The sequence below is a fragment of the Berghia stephanieae genome, chromosome 7 (assembly GCF_034508935.2).
Source record: "Berghia stephanieae isolate SIO BIC M18660-M18661 chromosome 7, UCSD_Bste_1.3, whole genome shotgun sequence".
NCBI lineage: Eukaryota > Metazoa > Mollusca > Gastropoda > Nudibranchia > Aeolidiidae > Berghia > Berghia stephanieae.
In genome coordinates this window covers 20,023,537-20,045,282 of record NC_088366.1, presented here as the reverse complement: position 1 = coordinate 20,045,282, position 21,746 = coordinate 20,023,537, and the positions used below count along the sequence as shown (strand labels likewise).

The 21,746-nt window shown below is 36.4% G+C and overlaps 2 protein-coding genes and 1 long non-coding RNA gene across 3 annotated transcripts in view; 1 reads left to right on the top strand and 2 right to left on the bottom strand.

Annotated features, from left to right (window-relative positions):
* Positions 1-3,019, top strand: part of LOC144976856 (uncharacterized) — a 4,606-nt gene extending 1,587 nt beyond the window's left edge. The window contains exon 4 of the long non-coding RNA XR_013646178.1: positions 2,927-3,019. This is a non-coding gene — a long non-coding RNA (uncharacterized LOC144976856). The remainder of the gene's footprint in view (positions 1-2,926) is intronic.
* Positions 3,020-6,138: 3,119 nt separating this feature from the next.
* On the bottom strand, positions 6,139-21,446 carry LOC144976855 (uncharacterized). Its single transcript, XM_078921389.1, has 10 exons — positions 21,320-21,446; positions 17,085-17,183; positions 15,702-15,780; positions 14,867-15,002; positions 12,700-12,791; positions 12,043-12,106; positions 11,205-11,391; positions 10,193-10,439; positions 7,513-7,761; positions 6,139-6,440 (listed from the first exon to the last, which is right to left on the bottom strand). Exons 2-10 carry the CDS (start codon positions 17,162-17,164, stop codon positions 6,300-6,302), a joined length of 1,275 nt encoding a protein of 424 aa, XP_078777515.1. The 5' UTR covers positions 17,165-17,183; positions 21,320-21,446; the 3' UTR covers positions 6,139-6,299.
* Positions 19,057-19,599, bottom strand: LOC144976488 (uncharacterized). The gene has a single exon (XM_078920778.1). The coding sequence runs from the start codon at positions 19,597-19,599 to the stop codon at positions 19,057-19,059; it is 543 nt and encodes a 180-aa protein (XP_078776904.1).
* Positions 21,447-21,746: the final 300 nt, after the last annotated feature.

Genomic DNA, 21,746 nt, shown 5'->3' with positions numbered 1-21,746 from the left:
TCAGTTTGAATGTTCGTTGAGTCACACAGATATCATAAAATACGTACCGACGACACTAAACAGTCCCAAAATCAATCAATTTCGTCACTGTAAAAAGTTGTCAGTTTGCGTCATCTATTTATGACATCAAGTATTATTATTACTTCCGTTGTGTTGTTGATTTAGCGGTGATCAGTTTTGTTCTAATAGTCTTCAACAGTCGTAACGTCACTTCCTTCCTAATGACGCATGGTAACTTAGTAACACTGGCTCTAAACTATCGGAACAGTGGCGGACGCCCGTATGAAATATTTCTCCGGCGGGAATAAAAACGTTTCCAGAGGGAAAAAAACACAAAAATTTGATCATGTTTTGACTTTTACACATTCTGATCAAAAGACATATGAAAAGGGAATGAAAAGTTCTAGCCAGCATAAAAAATAAAAAGTAATGATTTTCTTTGTTTAGAACCAAGATGGCCGCCGTTGCCGGGCTGCGTGACATCAGACTACTGAATCCAATTGCGTGTATGTTTGTGTGTTGTATGTGTGTATGTTGTGTGTGGTGTATACATGTGTGTGTGTGTGTGTTGGCATTTTTCAGCAAATCGTGGCATTCATAGTGATATTATTCAGTTGATCACATGAAGGTATTTCAGTCGCCATTTTGATTCTTTTTTTACTATTAGGGTTAGCTCGAGAGGTTAGTCATAAGTGTTATTAAAGGTGCTCGGGTGTTTCTTTTTCCATAAGTTAAGTAAAGGGGAGACATTCCGAAAGCTCCTACATCCCCAGTATCCTTTCTTTAAAAATATATAGCTTTGTGGAGAACATTGTGCTTATTTGAGTCAATAAAAAAATTGATACGGCACACAACGCTACTGAAAGATTTGAAAAATAGAAATGCATTTTTTACAGATAGATAAACAGATAACTTGATTTCCTTTTATAATTTAAAGTAAGTTTGAAAATTCGTTAAGTCAAACAGATATCATAAAAAATTTACCGAAGACACTAACACTTCCATGGCCACACCCTCAACTCTATCTGTCCAGTAGAGTCCTTACTTCCGTTGTGTTGATTTAGCGGTGATCCGTGTTGTTATGTAGTGTTCTCATTGCGTGTATGTTTATATGTGTGCGTGTGTGTGTGTGTGGTGTATACATGTGTGTGTGTGTGTGTGTGTGTTTTGGAATGTGGTGGCGTGGAAGAAAAAAAAAAGGGGGGGGGGGGTGTCCATCAAGTAGAGAAATTCCTGAGCAAGGGGGGGGGGGGAAGGGGTTGTGTTTGCTAGGAACTGTCAGATTGGCATTTTTCAACAAATCGTGGCATTCATAGTGTTATAATTCACTTGATCACATAACGGTATTCGGATTTACAGAAATTTTAAACAAGTTTCACCGATTAACAACATCAACTAATATTACTGCTGATATTACTGTCGTTTTTATGCCATCGATGTGATAATTATTGCCCTCGGAAATATTTAGTTAAACGTTTCTGCAAACTGTCAATTGGTTCTGTCTAGCTTCTAGCCCGAACAAACCAAAAGTAGACAGATTCGGGGACTTGATATTTTTCGCGTCCGCTTCAGATTTTCATTTGATCTAACAGAAGTAAAGGGGAGACATTCCGAAAGCTCCTACATCCCCAGTATTCATTCAATTTGTATTTTCACCGTTGATCTTTTGTCAGGCGTTTATTTATTCAATTTGTCATTATATAAAAGCGTTTTAAAAACTCTAGAACTAACCTTGATAGATTTGTGAGAGTTTAAAATTTCCTAATTTGACCATTGTTTTGATTCTCGGCCGCCATTTTAATTTGTGAAGTATTGAAGGTAGTGCAAAGCACTCCCAAGTAAAGCGTGGTAAAGACTTGCGACGTATTGATATTGGTATCTACTGACTGATAAACTAAAATCATGCCGAATAAAGCATGGCAGCGACGACAAGCACATCGATTAAAATTTGCATCTAATCGTAATCAAGCTAATCAACAAAATGATTCTGGCAATATCGAAAGAAAATAGTTCTTTCCCCGCGAAATTGCGGGCTTTTTACTAGTATATATATATATATATATATATATATATATATATATATATTATATATATATATATATATATATATATAAAGAGGGAGAGGGAGAGAGAGAGAGAGATAGAGAGAGAGGGAACAGACAGAGAGATAGAGAGAGAGAGAGGGAGAGAGAGAGAGAGAGAGAGAGAGAGAGAGCTTACACCAACTTCACATCCGACAACATTGAATCAAGATCTCAAAGAATATCAACAATAATTTAGAAATAACAACCGAAGAACTGATTTCAACAACACAAGGAAACATCCAATTGCCTCAACACCTCAACACACGTGATGACATTCAAAAGCTATGAACACTCGCGAAAGGTTTTAATCTTAATTATATTGTGCCAATTCTTTATTCCTTTTATTTTTCTGTTATTATCAACACAAGTACAAGCTCCAATCACTTTTTCTGAATTAATCTATTCACCATGGTAGGGTTTTGTTAACCAAAATATACAAAGGAATAAACAGAACAATCAGACAAATCTAAACTCGTTTTCTAAAAGTAAAGTCAACAGGGGTTAACTTTGCCTTCACCAATTAACTGTCGTAGTTTGGAAAGACAGTATTTAAAAATTTGGCCAGAAAACTCGTCCTCCAAATATCGATCGATTTAAAAGACGCTCATCTTGCCAAAAACTCTCAAACATGTGTGTTCGCGAGGTAACGTACTCTAATTGGTCCAAAATTAAAGAGACCAAGTTTCCTCTTTAAGGCAAAATAACTGCAGTTGACCTTCCCGATCATTTTGCCGAGGATGAGACAGGATGAGACACTTATCAACACCACAATGTTCATTCATGTATGTCTTCCATATGTAAATAACTTTTTAACTTTCTCTTTCTTTTTTTATTTTTTACAGATAATTCAGGAGAGTTGATGCTAGTGTATAGTGAAAATTTTGGTGAAATTATTAAATTTAAATAACAATTAAAAAAATAGTGAAAACAAAAAATGCAAGTGTCTGACCTTTTATATTTTTTGTCTTCATTTGTTTGTTCGTTTTTAGGGATTTTACGGCACTTGTGACACTATTATGTCATTTCAGCGACAGTAAAAAGGAAGATGGTAGAGGAAAAGTTGTAGATCTAAAGTTTAAAGCACCAAAGAAATAACAAGAAAGAGGAGACTGGTTTGAATATATGGAATAGAATAGTCCAAGAGCAAGTCACCTTATGTGCCTATTTTGACATTACCCAAAAGTCCCACTAAGGTACAAGCACATAATCCTGCTATGAAGGATTAGACCTGTAAATGAGCTCTATAAAAATTGACTGAAACTCTTCGACAAACTGAAGATTCAATTATTTTTAAAAAAATAAGGGCATCATTGGAGAGGAGAATGATAAATACAATACATTAAAATAGTGGGTGTTATTTCTTACTGGAAGTATGACTGCCATAATTTGATGTAAAAGGAATGCTAAATAAGCATGTCATTCATATAGGTAAAGATTACTTCATCAAAGTCATATTCCTGCCTCTGGAATTTTTCTGACATAGAAAAATAATCACCATTATCATCTTTAACTTCTAGCCATGACCAATTGAATTTATTCCTCACATCTTTATCGATGCTCGACAAGTCTGAATTGCGATACACGAACAGCTCAGGCATTGTGAGAACATTACAATACTGTAGCAATGAGCAAACTTGATTTTCAATCAGTTAATGACAGAAGAAAAAAAACTTCAATAAATATGACTTCTGGCCAATACACTGAATTATTAAGTAGAAGTGAATTATCAAGAAGAAACTTCGGCAGGCGTAGCGGAAAAATCCAAAGAATCGAATGAAGGTAAATCGCCACAGTAAACAGCAAGCTCGCTTGAGCAAAGCCAGAAAACGTCCTGATTTGCACGGGAATTAATTTGGCTACTTACCATTGTTCCTTATAATCAGGTGCCCAATCAGTGAAGAAACGATCAACCAGTTTGTTTACAATCAATCGAAATGTGCTTGTAGCAATATATCCTATCTAACTTTCGATTTAACGGTGTTATCATCTACTAGAGATGTTAATGGTGTCTACATAACACACTTCCTGCATTCGCGTTTTATTTTTTTATACTTTTAAAACCCAGCGTGTAAATGTGGTCAATTTTGGCTCAGATGAAGCAGTGAAATTTATCGCTCGGTAGCTCAGTTAAAATTGGCTACCTTTGGGATCACGACAGGTTGGAAAGTGAAAAAATAATTTAACGAAGGCTGTGTGAAATAACACTGGGATGTGCAATTCTTAGCCTTGGCAATATATCCATCGTTAATATAAAAAAACGGCTCCCATGAGCTATGCGTAGCGTTATGGAACACTCCTAATTAATTTACAGTCATTCGACTATGATTTGTGAATTATCTATTTCTTTCTTCACTTCTTTCTTTCTTTCTTTCATTTTTAAAAAATTTGAATTTGATAAATTGACTGATTTCAGTTAATTGACTGAGAATTTACAGGTCTAGAAGGATACACTGAAATATTTACCAAGAACAATATATTAAAAACTGTAACTATAATTATAGTACATAACAGAGAGATAATTTAAAAGAGAAAAGAAATCTCATCTCAAAAAAGGTACTATACATTTGACTGTCTCCCTCCCAGCTAAGGATCCCTGCCAGAACCAGGAAAATTACCGAGCAATCTCAATCCAGAACATAGAGTGCAACATGGAAAGGGAAAACCGACGTGAACTTATTTGCAGGTCTGATAACCCAAATTAAATGGTTCCCTTGTAATGGACATTACTCTCAAACCAACGCAAAATATTCTCGAATTGCAGCAATGTTTAAAACGAGCCCATAATTTCGTCCAGTTGTTAGACCTGAAAATATGTTCATGTCAGGGAAAACAGATATGGGCACCATAGAAGACTAAAACTTCTAGTAGAAGAAGGATACAGCAAGTATCCTCTATGCCCACCATGGGAGGTCAGGAGACACAATCCAGTTGTCCTCACTTCTGCTCTTTTAAAGTCCCTGTATCCTAAAAGTACTACAGTATAGAGCAAGTCTTTTGTCGATAGTACGTGGTTGACATTAAACAACTGTTTGTTGTCATTTTTAGACAGTCACGCCAGAGAGGTGTGTATTTCTTAGAAAACTGTGTTGATATTGAAATCTCCCTGACAATATACACGTTTCTCCAGTATGAACACATTCGTTCCCAGCATTTTGTCCGGATTACAGAGACATCCAGAAAGTGGAATCAGTCCCTAAAATGTACAAATACAAAAGAAAAAATCTGTCACCAGGCAACCTGTCCAGATAATGGACTTCCGAATTAGAGAGACGCAACTGATAACGGCTACAGAGGGTTAACCTCATTCCCCATAGGGCATAATGTGACCGCTGTGAAGAATACTTCCTTGGCAGTATAGATCTAAAGAGAGAAAAAGGGGAAAGAATCCCTGAAGCAGTCGAGCTGGGTTCCCCCCCACCCCCACCCCCCTTATCCCTGTTCATCCAGGAGTGATAGAACAGCTAGGTCTGTACGTTTCTGGGAGAAAGTACTTTTCTATCGACCAGACTCCTATCCAAAGGGTGACAAGAGCAATTTCTACTACCCATTATAAAAAACAGAAGCTAGGATAAAACCCGAGTCTTTGGGCATTGTGACTTTTTTTTTTTAGCATGTGTTATCCCGCAAATCTCCTTACACCACTGAGGATCTTGACAAGATTATACTGCAATATGCAAAAAGTAAGAGATGGAATTTAATTTTAACATCTATATTGGAGAGAGAGAAAAAAAAATGACTGCTGTTGAATAAAGATAAACTCCAATAGAAAATAAGAGGGAAGGAGAAGCATTTTACACTTTATGGTACAGTGGAATCCACATAAAGTAAACACTCTTAAGTCTACTTCTCCTTAAAGGCAACACTTCTTGCTGGTCCCAAATTTATCTAAGTGTATTCCATTGACGATAGATAAAGTCAACCTTACTTAAAGTTAAAGTTAACCAATATTTCTTGCCCTGCGGTGTTGGCTAAATAATGTATATGTAAGGCAACTCGTTTAGAACAGGGATCAAGGAAGAAAAGAAAGAAGAATAAGAAAAGTAAACAAGTTGAACTTTTACTTTCTTTTATTTTCATTCATGGCCTGATCATGCCTGAACCAAAAAAACACCCAAACCGATGAATATCAATGTCATTTTCACCAGCTGTTACTTAATGCCTAAAATCTATAGGGAATGACAACAAAATGAAAGTAGAGGGCTAGAGCTTGCTGAATTAAGAGTTATGTCCCATTCTTTGGGCTCTGAATTTGGACACTCGTTTTGGTTGTTCTTGAGATTTAGTGGTGTCGTTGTTGGCTGATGAAGCCTGGACGACGGTTGTGGTTGCATGTTCCTTCACAATGCCTGTAAATGCCTGGACAAGGAGGAAACAGATAAACAACAAGGTAGTGTGAGAAAAACAAATGGTACCTTAAACAAAATGAGGGTTCCAATAGCTCAGTTGGTAGAGCACTTGCCTGCGACACACAGTTTAAAGCCTGGTCAAACTATTAATTAAAAATTCTCTGCCCATTCAGCAGTGATTGTTTCTGGTAGAAAGTACTTTGTGAAAGACTAGCATCCTATCAAAAGGGCAACAAGTAACTGCTATTGTCCATTGAATGTTACAGAAACTATAATAAAATGAAATATCTAGTTAATGCACTCACAGTGCTTTACAAGGAGTTCCTTGCCACAATACGCCTGTTAGGCAAAAATACAATTTTTTACAGCAGAGACAATGCTGTTATGGTTAGCTACTCATTTTACAACTGAGTACAGTGAGAGAATGTGAGTAAAAGGCCTTTTCCACAGACTCAACTACGCGTCACTCAGAGTGGGACTAAAACCCTGGACCTTCCGTCCAGTGAGTGCCATACCACAAGACTACATAGCCACACAAAATTATGAGTTGAAAGAATTTCAGTCTCATTTTTATGGGGTATACTTGAGCTTTTATAAAGTGCAATATCCACTAAACATGCTCAAAGTGCTTTACAAGGGATCCCTGGCCAACAGCAACACGTAACATGTAGAACGTGACATGACACCTTTTAGGCAATATTATATTTTTTCGAACAGAGACAATGCAGTTAGCAGCCAGGTACTCATTTTACACTTGAGTATGGTGAGAGAATGTGAGTAAAGAACCTTTTCCAAGGACTCAACTATGCGCCGAGCGAGGCTCAAACCCAAGACCTTCCAATCCGAAAGCGAGTGTCATATCACTAGACCACATAGCCACACAACCTCGTTAACCCCTCACAGACAGGGTTATTCTTTTTTAGCACTCTAACAAGACCTCTGATATTACTCCCAAGAAAATAATCGTGCAAAGTAACTCCAGTTTCTACGAAAACGATGCATTTTTAGTCATAATCAGAAAAATAATATTACAAATCGTAATTTAAAATAAATTCAATCTCGCTATCAAAGGGTTAAATTACCTTATCCCTTGACATGGCAGTCGATTTCATAGAACTGCTCGTCCAAGTTGATTTATTTTTCTGGTCACTATCACTTGTTGATGAATGGCTTTGGCCCTGACCACTGTCAGGAGGTTTCTTGCATGTCTCTTTCGTCTTTTTCAAAATGGGTTTTACAGACAATAATTTGATGATATCAGCAGGAGATGTGATATTTGGAGGGGCACTATCTTGTGTATCCGTAGATTTTTCTGAAATTTCATGAATCACCTGTAAAACAATAATTTTATCAAATGATAAGGAAGGTTTGCGTGGAAAATTCAAGGAAAATGTGCTTCATATCTTTTTTTTTTTTCAGATGGATTTTCATTGACATCAACTTAACGTCAGTATACAGTTTTATATTATGACACATGTCTACATCTTCTTCTTCTTCGTTCCTCTGATGGACATCTATGGCTGCAGTCCGATATCTGCTATGAAGTCTGTGGTCCGCTTTAGGTCCTCAGCCTCACCATAGAGCTTTGTGTTGAGTGTTGTAGGGGTGACCCAGTGGTTCGAACGTTGCACGTTGTATAATGGGCAATCCATAAGCACATGTAAAGTGGTTTCATGGTCGGTTCCACATGGGCAATAAGGGGTTGTTCCAATACCTAGCTTTGTAAACATATGTCCTCTTAGTCTATTGTGTCCTGTTCGGAGGCGGAATAGAGTGACTTGGCTACTTCGCTGAATGGCATGGATTGGATCCTGCTTGTTGTGTTCTAGGTGTGTGTCATTCCTTTCTTTGTCTATTTTTAGCTTTATTATTTTCTTTTGCTGATGGTAAGTGATTGACGACTTCGGTTGTTCCTTCTGGGCTCCTTCTTTGGCCAGTTGATCGGCAATTTCATTTCCATATATACCTACATGACTTGGAATCCACTGCAGCACAATTTTTCCTGTTTTATCAGATAAGCCCTCAAGGGCCTCCACAGTGTGTGCGGCTTCAGAGTCCTGGTAATTTTCAATAGACCGGAGAGCATCATCAGAGTCTGTCAAGTAAACCACATTTTTCCCGTATATTCTGTGATCTCTGGATAGTTCTTTTGTTGCATTGAGGATGGCTTTTTCTTCAGTTTTAGTACTTGTGCACATTGAACCCACTGATACAGATATTTTTGTTTCTGTTTTATCTGTCCAGTGTATGAGTGCACCAGCACCTCCATTCATGAGGGGGCCGGAAACTGAGCCATCTGTATAAACTCTTATCCAGTTGGTCATTGGGTATTTTTTATTGATCATCTTTAGGGTTTGAGCATTGACAATGCTCAAAAAACATGTCTACAAAGCTTTCTTTTTCTTTTGCATGGGAGTAGTTCATTGTTGTTAGTTTATTTTTAACTTTTATTTTCTATTTTACAATAGATATTTATAAGTAATGGTTATATATGCATGGGTTTATCATATGTGTGCCTGCCTGAGTAAAGCAGAAATTTCAAGGAAATTTCGCTTACCAGGGCACAGATAGTTTCTAAATCTCTATCTTCTTTTTCTTGATGTTTTTCAATAAATGTGTAGATAAAGATTGGATCATTTGGGCGACGGAACCAGAGTTTATCCCAGTTTCTATAGCGTGTAATTTACAAGCAATTGCTTGTTATCCTTTGGATAGGACACTAGTATATATCGCAAAGTACTTTCCACCAGATACAACACCCATCTTCCCAATCACTGCTGGGTGGACAGGGAGGGAGGGGTCCGAAAAAAATCTCGACTACACCCGGGATCAATTAGTCCCTTTGCTTGTGAAGTGGGTGCTCTACCAACTGAGCTATTGGGAGCCCCAAAGATTAGGTAAGTGACATGTATATCTAAAATTCAAACTTTTCATGCAATGATTTTTCTTAGCAAAAGATGCCATTTAGGGACTGTGCAAAGTGAAGGGCAGAGAACTACACGGAAAAGGACCAAAGGTATAGATTGATAGAGAAAACAGAAAAAGTTTCAATCTCACATATGAGGGGAAGTGGACAATAGAAATTGCTTGCTACTCTTTGGATAGGATGCTAGTCTATTGCAAAGCACTTTCTACCATATCTAACACAGGAAAGTGAAGATGCCTCACAACAAACAGACAAATTAGGGAGCAGGTATTGGTGAAAAGAAAAAAAAAAGTGTATGGAACCGTGCCAGACAAAGCAAAGAGAAAATTACAAGAAAAAAGAAAAAAAAACAACCCAAAAAATCAGCCTGCCTTGACCCCAGTTGAGGCAGGTTTATTTGGGAATTTTTTTTTTTTTCTTGTATTTTTCTCTTTCTTTGTCTGCTACTGTTTCATACACACTTCAGATCTTTATCTCACAACAAACAGAGGGCAGCTTAATAATTAATAAATTTAGAAGTCACCAGGATATTTTGATTCTGAAACTCAAATTGAATTTTGTTGACATTTCAGTTGTCAAAATAGCCAAATTGTCAATCATGACAAAATCAAAGAATTCACGAAGATTGATAAAAGAATGTGTGACGAGACAAAGTTTGTATTCATGAGATATTGTGAAAAATTATAATAACGTTGTGGGAATCAATAAATAGATTATCAAGGATTGACATATCTAAATTTGGAACCAAAAAGCTTTATTGAAAGCAGGAGATTAAAAAAAGATTAAAAAAACAATATGACAATATCATTCTGTTTTATAATATCTAAAGGTCTTACCGGTGATAATGTTTTGGTGTGTTGGAAGGAGATGGTTTTGATGACAGGCTTAACTTCATTATCATTGTTGTCATCATCTCCATCATCATCATCATCATCATACTCACCATCCCCATCATCACTATCTTTATCACCATAATTCTTGTCTATCCATTTCACTTTTTTATCTTGAGTAGGGGAGACTTCTTTCTTCCTTTGCGTATCGTCACCTCCGCCTTGACTGTCAGAGCCATCCGACTCAAATGAACTGAAGTAAAAATCACAAATAAGAAATTCTTGACACGTGTAAAATAAAATTATGTGGGTGTGGAAAAAATAATTCAAATCTGTTTATTCTAAGAGAGTATGATTCATAAATTATTATTTTAAAAACAAAATTAACCTTATTTCTATTTAACTACCTGCCAATTGTGCAAAAGGGAATATATGTTTCTATTTTAAAATGTTTTTTCTTTTCTTATCACTTTCTAGAAAACTTTTTTACAATCCTTATGAGATGCAGAAGATCCCCAAAACTTAACAAAGAGAAAAAATGTAGACACTATACATTATGCATACACAATGGCCACTATAATATATATATATATATATATATATATATATATATATATATATATATATATATATATATATATATATATATATATATATATATATATATTGATCTGTGTTTTCTGACAATTACTTACTCGTTATCTATGTATGGAGCTTTTAGAGGCTCCCTTACTTTTTGAACTTGTGCATTGGAAGCACTGCTGTTGAAACTTTTTTGTAAATATTTTGATCTTGCTCTTTTCATCACTCACTAAAGAGCAAGATCAAAATATTTACAAAAAAGTTTCAACAGCAGTGCTTCCAATGCACTGTTCAAAAAGTAAGTAAAATTTTCGGGGGGGGTCTGGGAGCCTCTAAAAGCTCCATACATAGATAACGAGTAAGTAATTGTCAGAAAACACAGGTTTTTATTTTTTTAATTTACATGATTGGAAACACTGAACATTTGTCTGATTACCTATTTAACTCCCCTCTTTCTGCTTCTTGTTTTTCCAAAAATTCTAAGCGAGACCATAAATCTTCATCACTTTTCTTTTCTGAAGGAGCTTTGAAATCAGCTCCTCTCCCAGCATCACCTTTTTCATTCAGTTTGGAAACTTTTCTCTGTTCTCTCAGCATTTCACGCACATTCTTTTTGTGTTGTTCTGTGGACATATAGTGTTTGAAGTTGGCAATTTATAACAGAGTGAAAAAGAGTCAAACTGAAAAATTTATACCAAAACTATACTTTGCCCAAAAACAACGTATCTATTCTTTAAGGGGATCAACATTGTTCCATACAGCCAGGGTTAAATTTTTTATATTATCATCGAGCACAGAATTACTAGCAAATCAAAAAATTATAAAACTATTTTTCACAGATCAACTTGCAAACCTTTCTTAAATTAAGATTAATTTATTGCCCCATTGATTCAAATAGTTATTTAAAATATCTGCTGGGGTGTAATCATGAGTACTTTGGCAATTGGAATATGCCATAATTTGGCCACCCGTAAGGTTCAATCGCAATTTGGCCAGCCATTAGACACTTAAAGAGTTATCTCCCTTATCTAATTTTTAAAAAAGAATATTATTATCATTATTATTATTATTATTATTATTATTAGTAGTAGTAGTAGTAGTAGTAGTAGAAGTAGTAGTAGTAGCAGCAGCAGCAGCAGTAGTAGTAGTAGTAGTAGTAGTAGTAGTAGTAGTAGTAGTAGTAGTAGTAGTAGTAGTAGTAGTAGTAGTAGTAGTAGTAGTAGTAGTAGTAGTAGTAGGAGTAGTTGTTGTATCACTATGAATAATCTGATTACCATCCCATAGTCTTTCCTTCTCTTCATCATACTCTTCAACGATTTCCTGGTAGTCCCCAATACCCTGATGGATAGACAAAACTGAAATCAAATGGGCATGTCGTAGCTTTTAGTCTTATTAAATTCTGCTGATGAGAGGTGCTATTGCACTAAAAGTTGTATCATCTTTCAAAAGGTTTCGAATAGAAAATATAGATGAGAGAAGTCTCATATAAATAAATAAATAAATAAATAAATAAATAAATAAACAAATGAATAAATAGATAACGATAGAGCTTGTTGAAATGCATACATGATACCGTTTGAGCCCTAAACATTCAATGGTACATATTCTTTCAATGAGGACACCTTGTTGCTAGAAGTTGTGGACTGTTAAAAGTATTGACGCAAAATGAATATAACAGTTTCAAAAGAGAGCAAGACTAAACAAAAACAATTAAAACAGCGACACCTTCTGAAAAACACACACAAAAAAAAAAAAGAGAAAAGGTTTCAGCTCGTCTTGTCAGGTTATTTTGCTCACTTTTAAATTTTTTATATATTCATTTTTGTTTCATAATTTTACCAATTCATCCAATTTTTAAAAATTTAAAAGTTCTATTTTCATTGCTCTTCAATCAACATCCACAGTTTTGGACAGCCTAGTATCTAAATTACCTCAGCAACATTTTGTAATTCAGACGTCATTCCAAGTCGTGGTTCCAATAAACTTTTCTGCTCTTTGAGTTCTGCAATCCTTTTGTCTAATTCTAAAAAAAGAATGAGAAAAAAAAACAAAAGATGAGAAAACAAGAGATAAAGTGGTCGCTTACGAAACTCATCAAATTCTTGCGGAACATCGATTTTGAGTTCAATATTACTCAAAACCAAGGCTAGAGAAATGGTAATGCTTTTGCAGCTATCCTTTTCTACCCAGAGAACCTGCACGCCTGAGAAGAAATAGGTCCAGCCTTAGAATTTCAGATCCTTATAAAAAGATATTAATCGTCAATAATATCATTTTGATATATTAAGACAACATCAGGAAAAAAAAACAAATTTTACAAGAGAGCCAAATAAAGTTTGCTCCTATATCTTCTAATCTATCAAGTTGTAAATAGTATTTTGTGATAAAATGTTTATTTATTGACATAGAGTAGCGAAACCCAGATCGAATAATATGCATTCAGCTCAAGAATATGACAGTGTCAATAACTCAATTTGACCCAATTACCGATATTCGACCCTTTGTCCAATGACAGCAACATTGATCCAATCAGCTGTGGTTGGGTAGCTATGTTTAATATATCCCGCAGAAAGTAGTTTGAAAGTATTGAAAGCCAATTGAAATGGTATTAAAGCAATTGCAGAAGAAGAGCCAAATGGGAGGAAAACGAAAAAGCTTGTAAAACCTTGTAAAACCTTACAGTTACTACAGCCTGTATATCAGCAAAGTATAACTAGGTTGGAATAGTTAAAGACTGGACCCCACCATAGGGGTCCTGATAGCTCAGCTGGTCAAAGGCTATCCTCTCAAGCAAAGGGGCCGGTGTAAGTCGAAGGTGCAGTTGTTTTTTTCTCACCCCTCTGTAATTTTTTAGCTAGGTTCTTGGAGCTGACAGATAGTACTTTGTGACAGACTAGCATTGTATCAAAATGGTAGCAGTCAATTGCTATTGTCAGTTTAGCGTTACATAGAGCATATTAGCGTTATATAGAGCATATTAACAAGATATGAAGTGAGTAGAAAAGTGCCAGAAGACAATAGAGAATAAATATTTTTCGTGGCGGTGGTGGGGTTTGAACCTGCGACCTTATTGGTACGACAACTCCGCCTGGCAGGTGAGAGCGTGGCTCTACCGTGTGAGCTATCCACGAACACAAAAATATTCGTTTCAAACCCAAGTCATTTCTAGATCCCTCTCTCACCCACTTCTTGAGACCGCCGATTCGTTCGCACACCACCATCGCGAAGTAATTTTGACCAGCAGTTAAGCTTAATAGCCAATATTCTCAACACAAACATATAACATAGAAACGATTGAGACATTGAGTATGCTCCGGTGTATGGGGTGAATTTTTAATTCAGAAAAGTGAGTGGAGCAGGCACTTATGTTGGTAACAACAAGATATGAAGTGAATAGAAAAGTGCCAGAAGACAATAGAGAATAAAAAATTTTCGCGGCGGTGGTGGGGTTTGAACCTGCGACCTTATTGGTATGACAACTCCGCCTGGCAGGTGAGAGCGTGGCTCTACCGTGTGAGCTATCCACGAAAACAAAAATATTCGTTTCAAACCCAAGTCATTTCTAGATCCCTCTCTCACCCACTTCTTGAGACCGCCGATTCGTTCGCACACCACCATCGCGAAGTAATTTTGACCAGCAGTTAAGCTTAATAGCCAATATTCTCAACACAAACATATAACATAGAAACGATTGAGACATTGAGTATGCTCCGGTGTATGGGGTGAATTTTTAATTCAGAAAAGTGAGTGGAGCAGGCACTTATGTTGGTAACAACAAGATATGAAGTGAGTAGAAAAGTGCCAGAAGACAATAGAGAATAAAAATTTATATAGAGCATATTAGCGTTATATAGAGCATATTAGCGTTACATAGAGCATATTAGCGTTACATAGAGCATATTAGTGTTACATAGAGCATATTTGTGTTACATAGAGCATATTAGCGTTACATAGAGCATATTAGCGTTACATAGAGCATATTAGTGTTACATAGAGCATAAACTCCAGCTTCACTGGATTGATAGCTTTGGAGGACCTCTGTGGATAGACCCTTACATATCACTAGACTGGCACACTAAAATGAATTAATTGACTTACCTTTAATTCGTCTTCCAGCAATATCCCAAGCTTGTGTAGCCGACCTTTCAACAAACCAGTTGTCCCCCAGCAACACCAACATCTCATTTGTGTGCACCAGCTTACCAGGCATGAATGCCAGCTTGCCAAAAGGCACCTGGAAAGGAATAATATTGAGACCTTAAAGGATGCATGTTTGACTAATAGGAAAGACCATAATTATCCATATAGATATCTAATTTAATTTTCTTTTGTTTGTTTGTTGGTGTTTGTTTTTGTTTTTTTGTTTGTTTGTTTGTTTTTTTTTTTTGGGGGGGGGGGAGTGGTAAGCACATCCACAACTATACTCATTCTTCATGAGTCAGTTAATTTACATAAAGGAGGTGGCGCAAAAGAAGAAGAAGAAGAAGAAGAAGAAGAAGAAGAAGAAGAAGAAGAAGAAGAAGAAGAAGAAGAAGAAGAAGAAGAAGAAGAAGAAGAAGAAGAAGAAGAAGAAGAAGAAGAAGAAAGAAGAAGAAGAAAAGAAGAAGAAGAAGAGAAGACGAAGAAGAAAAGAAAAGAAGAAGAAGAAGAAGAAGAAGAAGAAGAAGAAGAAGAAGAAGAAGAAGAAGAAGAAGAAGAAGAAGAAGAAGAAGAAGAAGAAGAAGAAGAAGAAGAAGAAGACTGAGAAAGAGAAGATAATGGGCTATAGGAAACAATGTTAAACCCAACCCTATTTTTTAAAAGAATAGATTATTATTATTATAATTATTATTATTATTATTATTATTATTACTATTACTATTATTAATATTATTATCATTATCATTATTATCATCATGTTCCCAAGTTTCATCCTTGATATCAATCGCCTTACCATCACATCATGGGTAACCTTATCTGGTAAAGTCTTCAGCCTTTTCTGCAATGCTTTGTAGTCTGATTTATACTTTTCTCTGTTGATGGAGGAACAAATAAAATGATTTAAAACACTGAAATGGAGGAATTTCGTCAGTCAATATTCTGCCAATCTGTGGTGAATTATATCGTTAAGATCAATGCCACAACCACATTATTTCATTCGTCTGTAGTGTTTCATTCATCCTGTTTTGTTGATAAAGGGGAAACCGGAAATGTCCATTTTTTCTGTTTTCGTACATTAAATTGAAACTTAGATTCAATTTCACATTGTTATTTACAATCTGATAATGAACAATTTGACCTCACAAGCAATATTATGATCGATATTTAAATCAATGAATAAACTCTCTTTTTATAACTATATAAATATTATCAACTACCAGACTCCATGTATAAATTCTCGTATGGCCCACCCAGATAATATCATATTGAACTCCTGATATGAGCTTCTGCGGTCAAGAATCAGATTAAAGTGTTTAAATACACAAAAACAGTGAATGTTAAAATGCTTAAATAATAGAAACATAATGATGCTCACAATCCTCAGCAAAATGTGTACAACGAACAAAAATGTATTAGAATACAATGCAACTTCTCTATAATGACATCGTCAGGACCAGGGAAAAAAAGTCATTTTAGATTTAGAGGGTTGTCCGTACAGAGGCGTTGTCAAAAAAATAAAAATAAATTTGCCTTGAGAGTCAATTGGATTACCGTCACATTGTTGTCCCTATACAGGCTTTTTACTCAAATCTATGTCGCTATGCATGGTGAATATTTTATTTCTAATGAAAAATAGAAAAAAAATCAGGCTTTGGTTGGACAGTATCGCGAGGATGACGTTAAAATGGATGATAAGTGGGCTGCAATGCATTTCATTTTTGAGTGATAGAAATAGAACTGGAAAAGCTGGAATAGTCTGAACTTTTTTAAACTCACATTTGTCTCTAACACCAATCTAAAGAGTTTTTAGATCCGCAGAACAGTGACAAAATCTTCTGGTACTTTAAAATTGAGCAAATTGGATAAAGATTTTAAACGAAATGTCAGTAGTGAATCCAAAAATCAAAAGTCAACCATAAAAAAGGTTATCAAAAACAACTTTTCAATGGAGTGAAGAAGGTTGGTGGATCCATTGTTGACCAATGTCAGTGAGTTTGTAATTCCAATTTAGTCGGAGGATTTACAGCTCTGTCATGATGAATTGGTATTGTCTAAAAAGTGAGATTGTGAAGTATTTCCAAGTCAAATATTATAGAAACTATTTATAGAAATTGAGTACGCAAGAAGAAGTAAAATAGAATAGTTTTACAATTGACTGTGTAATGCCAGAACTTACATTTGTTTTAATTGTTCCTCTGTGTCTGACAAAGCTTTCTGTTGCTCTTCACGTAGACGTGAGATTTTTCGAACCTCCATAGTTGTTTTCTGACTCCACCTTGAATAAGGAAAGAGAAAAGAAAATGTTTCCCTTAGAAAGCTTGTACTTTGCGTGATCAAAAACCAGAACAATTCGGAATTTGCACTAAGCCAATCAATTTTCTTCGGTTAAGCACCAAATTTCTATTTTGAAAGATAACTTCTTTTATCAAAAACGGTCATGAATAAATTAAGATGAGATTTTTCTCTTAATCTTTGTTCTCCTATAATAAATAAGTGTTTGGGATAAAGTGACCACCCCCCCCCCCCCCCCCCCTTCCCAACGGGATGATCTCTAACTCTAAATTAAATAAGGGGAAGGGCAATGAAGTGATTCAGAGAGTGGGAAGAGGAGTGTGAGTATGATATGAGAAAGGACAGAGGAGTGGGGAAGAGGCAGATAGATAGAGAGAAGGAAGAAGAAGAATGGCCGATTACTGAAGAGAGAGTAATGAAGAGACTACAAAGCCTAAAGGAGAGTAAATCACCTGGACCTGACAAACTTCATCCTTACATCCTAAAAAACTTAGCAGAGCAGCTAGTAGAACCCCTAACCAAGATATTTAACCAGTCGATGAAAGAAGGAAGACTACCAAGGGAATGGAAAGAAGCTAACGTCACAGCCATATTCAAGAAGGGAGACAGAAAAAATCCAGAAAACTACAGACCAGTGAGCCTGACATCTGTCGTCTGCAAGCTCATGGAACAGCTGATTAGAGAAGAAATGGTTGATCATATGACCAAGAACAAACTATTCAGCAAAGATCAACATGGTTTCATGGCGGGAAGGTCTACAGTAACAAACCTACTTGAAACAATGGATGACTGGACGAGAGACCTGGAATTAGGCAACAATTTAGATGTCATATACCTCGACTTCAGAAAGGCATTTGACAAAGTTCCACACTGGCGCCTAATCAGGAAACTGGAACAGTATCAAATTAATGATCAGACAGTCAAATGGGTCCGAGATTTCCTCAAAGATAGAAGACAAAAAGTGATAGTGAATGGAACAGCATCAACGGAGAGACTGGTAACAAGTGGAGTTCCACAAGGAAGTGTACTGGGACCAGTTCTCTTCCTGATTTATATCAATGACTTGCCAGACAATCTATCATCTAAATGTAAAATCTTTGTCGATGATACTAAGCTCTATGGAGTAGCTAATACAGAAGAAGAAAGAAACACCTTACAACAAGATTTGAAAAAGCTTGAAGAATGGTCCGAAATATGGCAGATGGAGTTCAATGTAGATAAATGTGCAGTTCTTCACCTAGGAAAAAACAACAGAGAAGCAAACTATATAATGAAAGAAAAACCCCTGCAGAAATCCAATGGGGAAAAAGACCTAGGAGTATTTATTGATAGGAAGCTAAACTTCAAGAAGCAAATTCAAGATGTTCAATCTAAGGCTAGTAAAACACTCGGAATAGTGAAAAGAAATTTCAAGAATCTGAAAACAAAACACATGACCACCATCTACAAGACTATGGTTAGATCAAAGCTGGAATATGCTAACTGCATATGGTATCCGAAGTTTGAGGGAGACAAAGACTGTTTGGAAAGAGTGCAAAGGAGAGCAACAAAACTTATCACACACCTGAAAGACAAAACCTACTGTGAGAGATTGAAAGAATTAAATCTCCCGACCTTAGATTACAGGAGAAGAAGGGGAGATATGATCCAAACATATACCTTGATACCTCTTCTTCGGGTTGAAGGCTATGCCTGTAATACCCGTTCTGCACTATCTCTGATATATCTACGCGCACCTGCATGGTTGGGGCGGAGCTGGTAACGCTTGTAATGCCAGTGTTTGTCTAACTTGTCTTTGAACTCATTCACTGTCCTCGCTTTAATTACATCTTCTGGAAGGCTGTTCCAGTTATCTGTCAGAGTCCAAAGGAGCATTTTCTTACATTTAATCTGGCCTGTCTTTTTTTTAATTTGTCGCTATGTCCTCTCGTTCTATTAAATGTGCTCTCTGGTAGTATTTGCTCTCTTTCTCCTCTATCTTTCTCGTTTATTATCTTATATACTTGTATCATGTCTCCTCTTTGTCTTCTGTAGTACAATGATGGTAGTTTGAGATGCCTCAGTCTATCTTCATATGGTAGATGCTTCAAATCTGAACAAAGCTTCGTTGCTCTCCTTTGTACCCTTTCAATTTTATCCATGTCACCGACATGCTGTGATATCCTCGGTGCATTACCATATTCAAGTGATGGTCGTACCAGAGCAGTGTAGAGCCGCCTAATAATATCATTATTTCTGCTGGTGAATGTCCTTTTAATAATTCCGAGAGTTCTGTTTGCTCTATTTATTGCACAGTTGACATGATGGTGGAAGGATAGTCTGTTGTCTACATGCACTCCTAAATCCTTTTCTACTTCTGTTTCCCTTAGCTGCTGGTACACTCCGTTATCGTCTCTCATTCTGTATGTGTGCTTTGGATTTTTGTAACCAAGATGCATTACGCTGCATTTGCTTGCATTAAACTTTAACAGCCACTTGTCTGACCAGTCTGATAATTTGTCGATATCATCTTGTATAGTATGTCGGTCACTTTCTGTTCTTACAGGTCAAAACAACTTTGTATCGTCAGCAAATATTCTGATCACGTTTTTTACAACATCAGGTAGATCATTGATGAATACCACGAATAATACTGGACCCAGAACACTCCCCTGTGGAATGCCGCTGGTGACATCCGACCACTGTGATGTGTGCCCGTTCAGTGAGACTCTCTGTTTTCTGTCGTGCAGGAAGTTAGATATCCATACGTTTATCTTTCCTCTGATGCCATAGCTATGTAGTTTTTGAATGAGCCTTTCATGGGGTACAGTGTCAAATGCCTTTTTAAAGTCGAGGTATACCGCATCCATCGGTTCTCCCCTATCCAAGGCGTCTGTCCATTCATCAATGCAGGTAATTAGTTGTGTTATGCATGATCTCCGAGGCACGAAGCCATGTTGCTCATCACAGAACAGATTGTTTGTGACCATATGCTCCATCACATGTTCCTTAATTATTGCCTCCATCACTTTGCACGGAACTGCTGTCAGACTCACAGGTCGATAATTGCCAGGAGTGTTTCTATCACCTTTTTTAAATATTGGAGTAACCTGTCCAAGTTTCCATTGTTGTGGCAAGTTCCTGTTGTGTAACGACGTTGTGAATATGATTTGAAGCGGTGTGGCAATTTCATTCGCAATTTCCCTTAGCACTCGAGGGTGGAGTCCATCAGGTCCTACCGATTTGCCTGGGTTAAGCTTCATAATATTTTTCAGTATGTCTTCTTTCTTTATAACTATACTGACAAGTGCCTCGCTGTAATGTCTTGTCTCCAATGCTGGCACATGGTTAGTGTCCTCATGTGTAAATACACCACAGAAGAATTTGTTCAATATTTCTGCTTTTATAATGTCCTCGTTTTGCAGGTCTCCATTACTGTCCCGCAGATCACCTACCCCGCTTCTTATTGTTGTTCTCGATTGATGGTACTTCTATTATTTGCAGGAGCACTGAGATACGAGTTGTGAGCAACAGCGAGAGTGTGTGTGTGTTTGTGAGAGAGAGACTGAGAGAGAGAGAGAGAGAGAGAGAGAGAGAGAGAGAGAGAGAGAGATTCCTGGAACTTTATAAAATACATTTAATTAAAGTAAAGGGAAGAGATAGGGTAGAGGCAGGATTCCTTAAACCAAACAAGAACATTCAAACACGAGGAAACAGCAAGAAACTGAAAAAAGAACGTTTTAAAACAAATGAAAGAAGGAACTTTTTTTCATCTAGAATTGTAAATAACTGGAATAAACTGCAAGAAACCACAGTATCAGCACAAAATTTTAATAAATTCAAAGCAGAGTTGGAGATAAGCAACACCCTAGGAAACAAGTTCAATTATAAAAATTGGTCCAATCATTAATAGATGAGGAGGAGCGAAGGAGACTACACCAAGTCTAAAAGCTCTATACAGAGGTATCCAGGTAAGAAGAGCTTAGAGAAGTGAAAGTGAAATAACGAGAGAAGAATTCAAGAATGATCCCAAATCACCAGCACCTTCTGTGCTAACTCAAATTCAGCGCTTAATTAACGACATAACATCTCCTATATATATTAGCACATCTATTGTACGCTAAGGTTTAGTCCGCATACTTAAAATGGATTAATAATGGGACTTCTAATAATTAGCCTAGTTTAGGCTAGACGTCAAGTGTCTCTTCAAATAAATCGAAAGTTGTATGTAGGGGTACAACCCTCTTTGTTTCATCATAGTTCTATCAGTTTCTTTCTCTTTCTTACGTCTTCCGCTTACACTTACAGTCCTGATTTTGATTCGAACTATAATATTAATCTTTACATTTCTTCATCGATACATAATGTGGCAATGAACTTTACATTTATTGAGAAAATTCAGTTTCCGAATTGCATTTCCCAATAAAAGTACATAAAACAATATATTATAAAATGCCTGAAAGACTTTTGTTTAAAAATCATACAATCAATCAGCTATTGTCACAAAATGATTTTTATGTTCGAATATTGATAAAAATTATAAACCGCTCTGCTTTTTTTGCGAAAT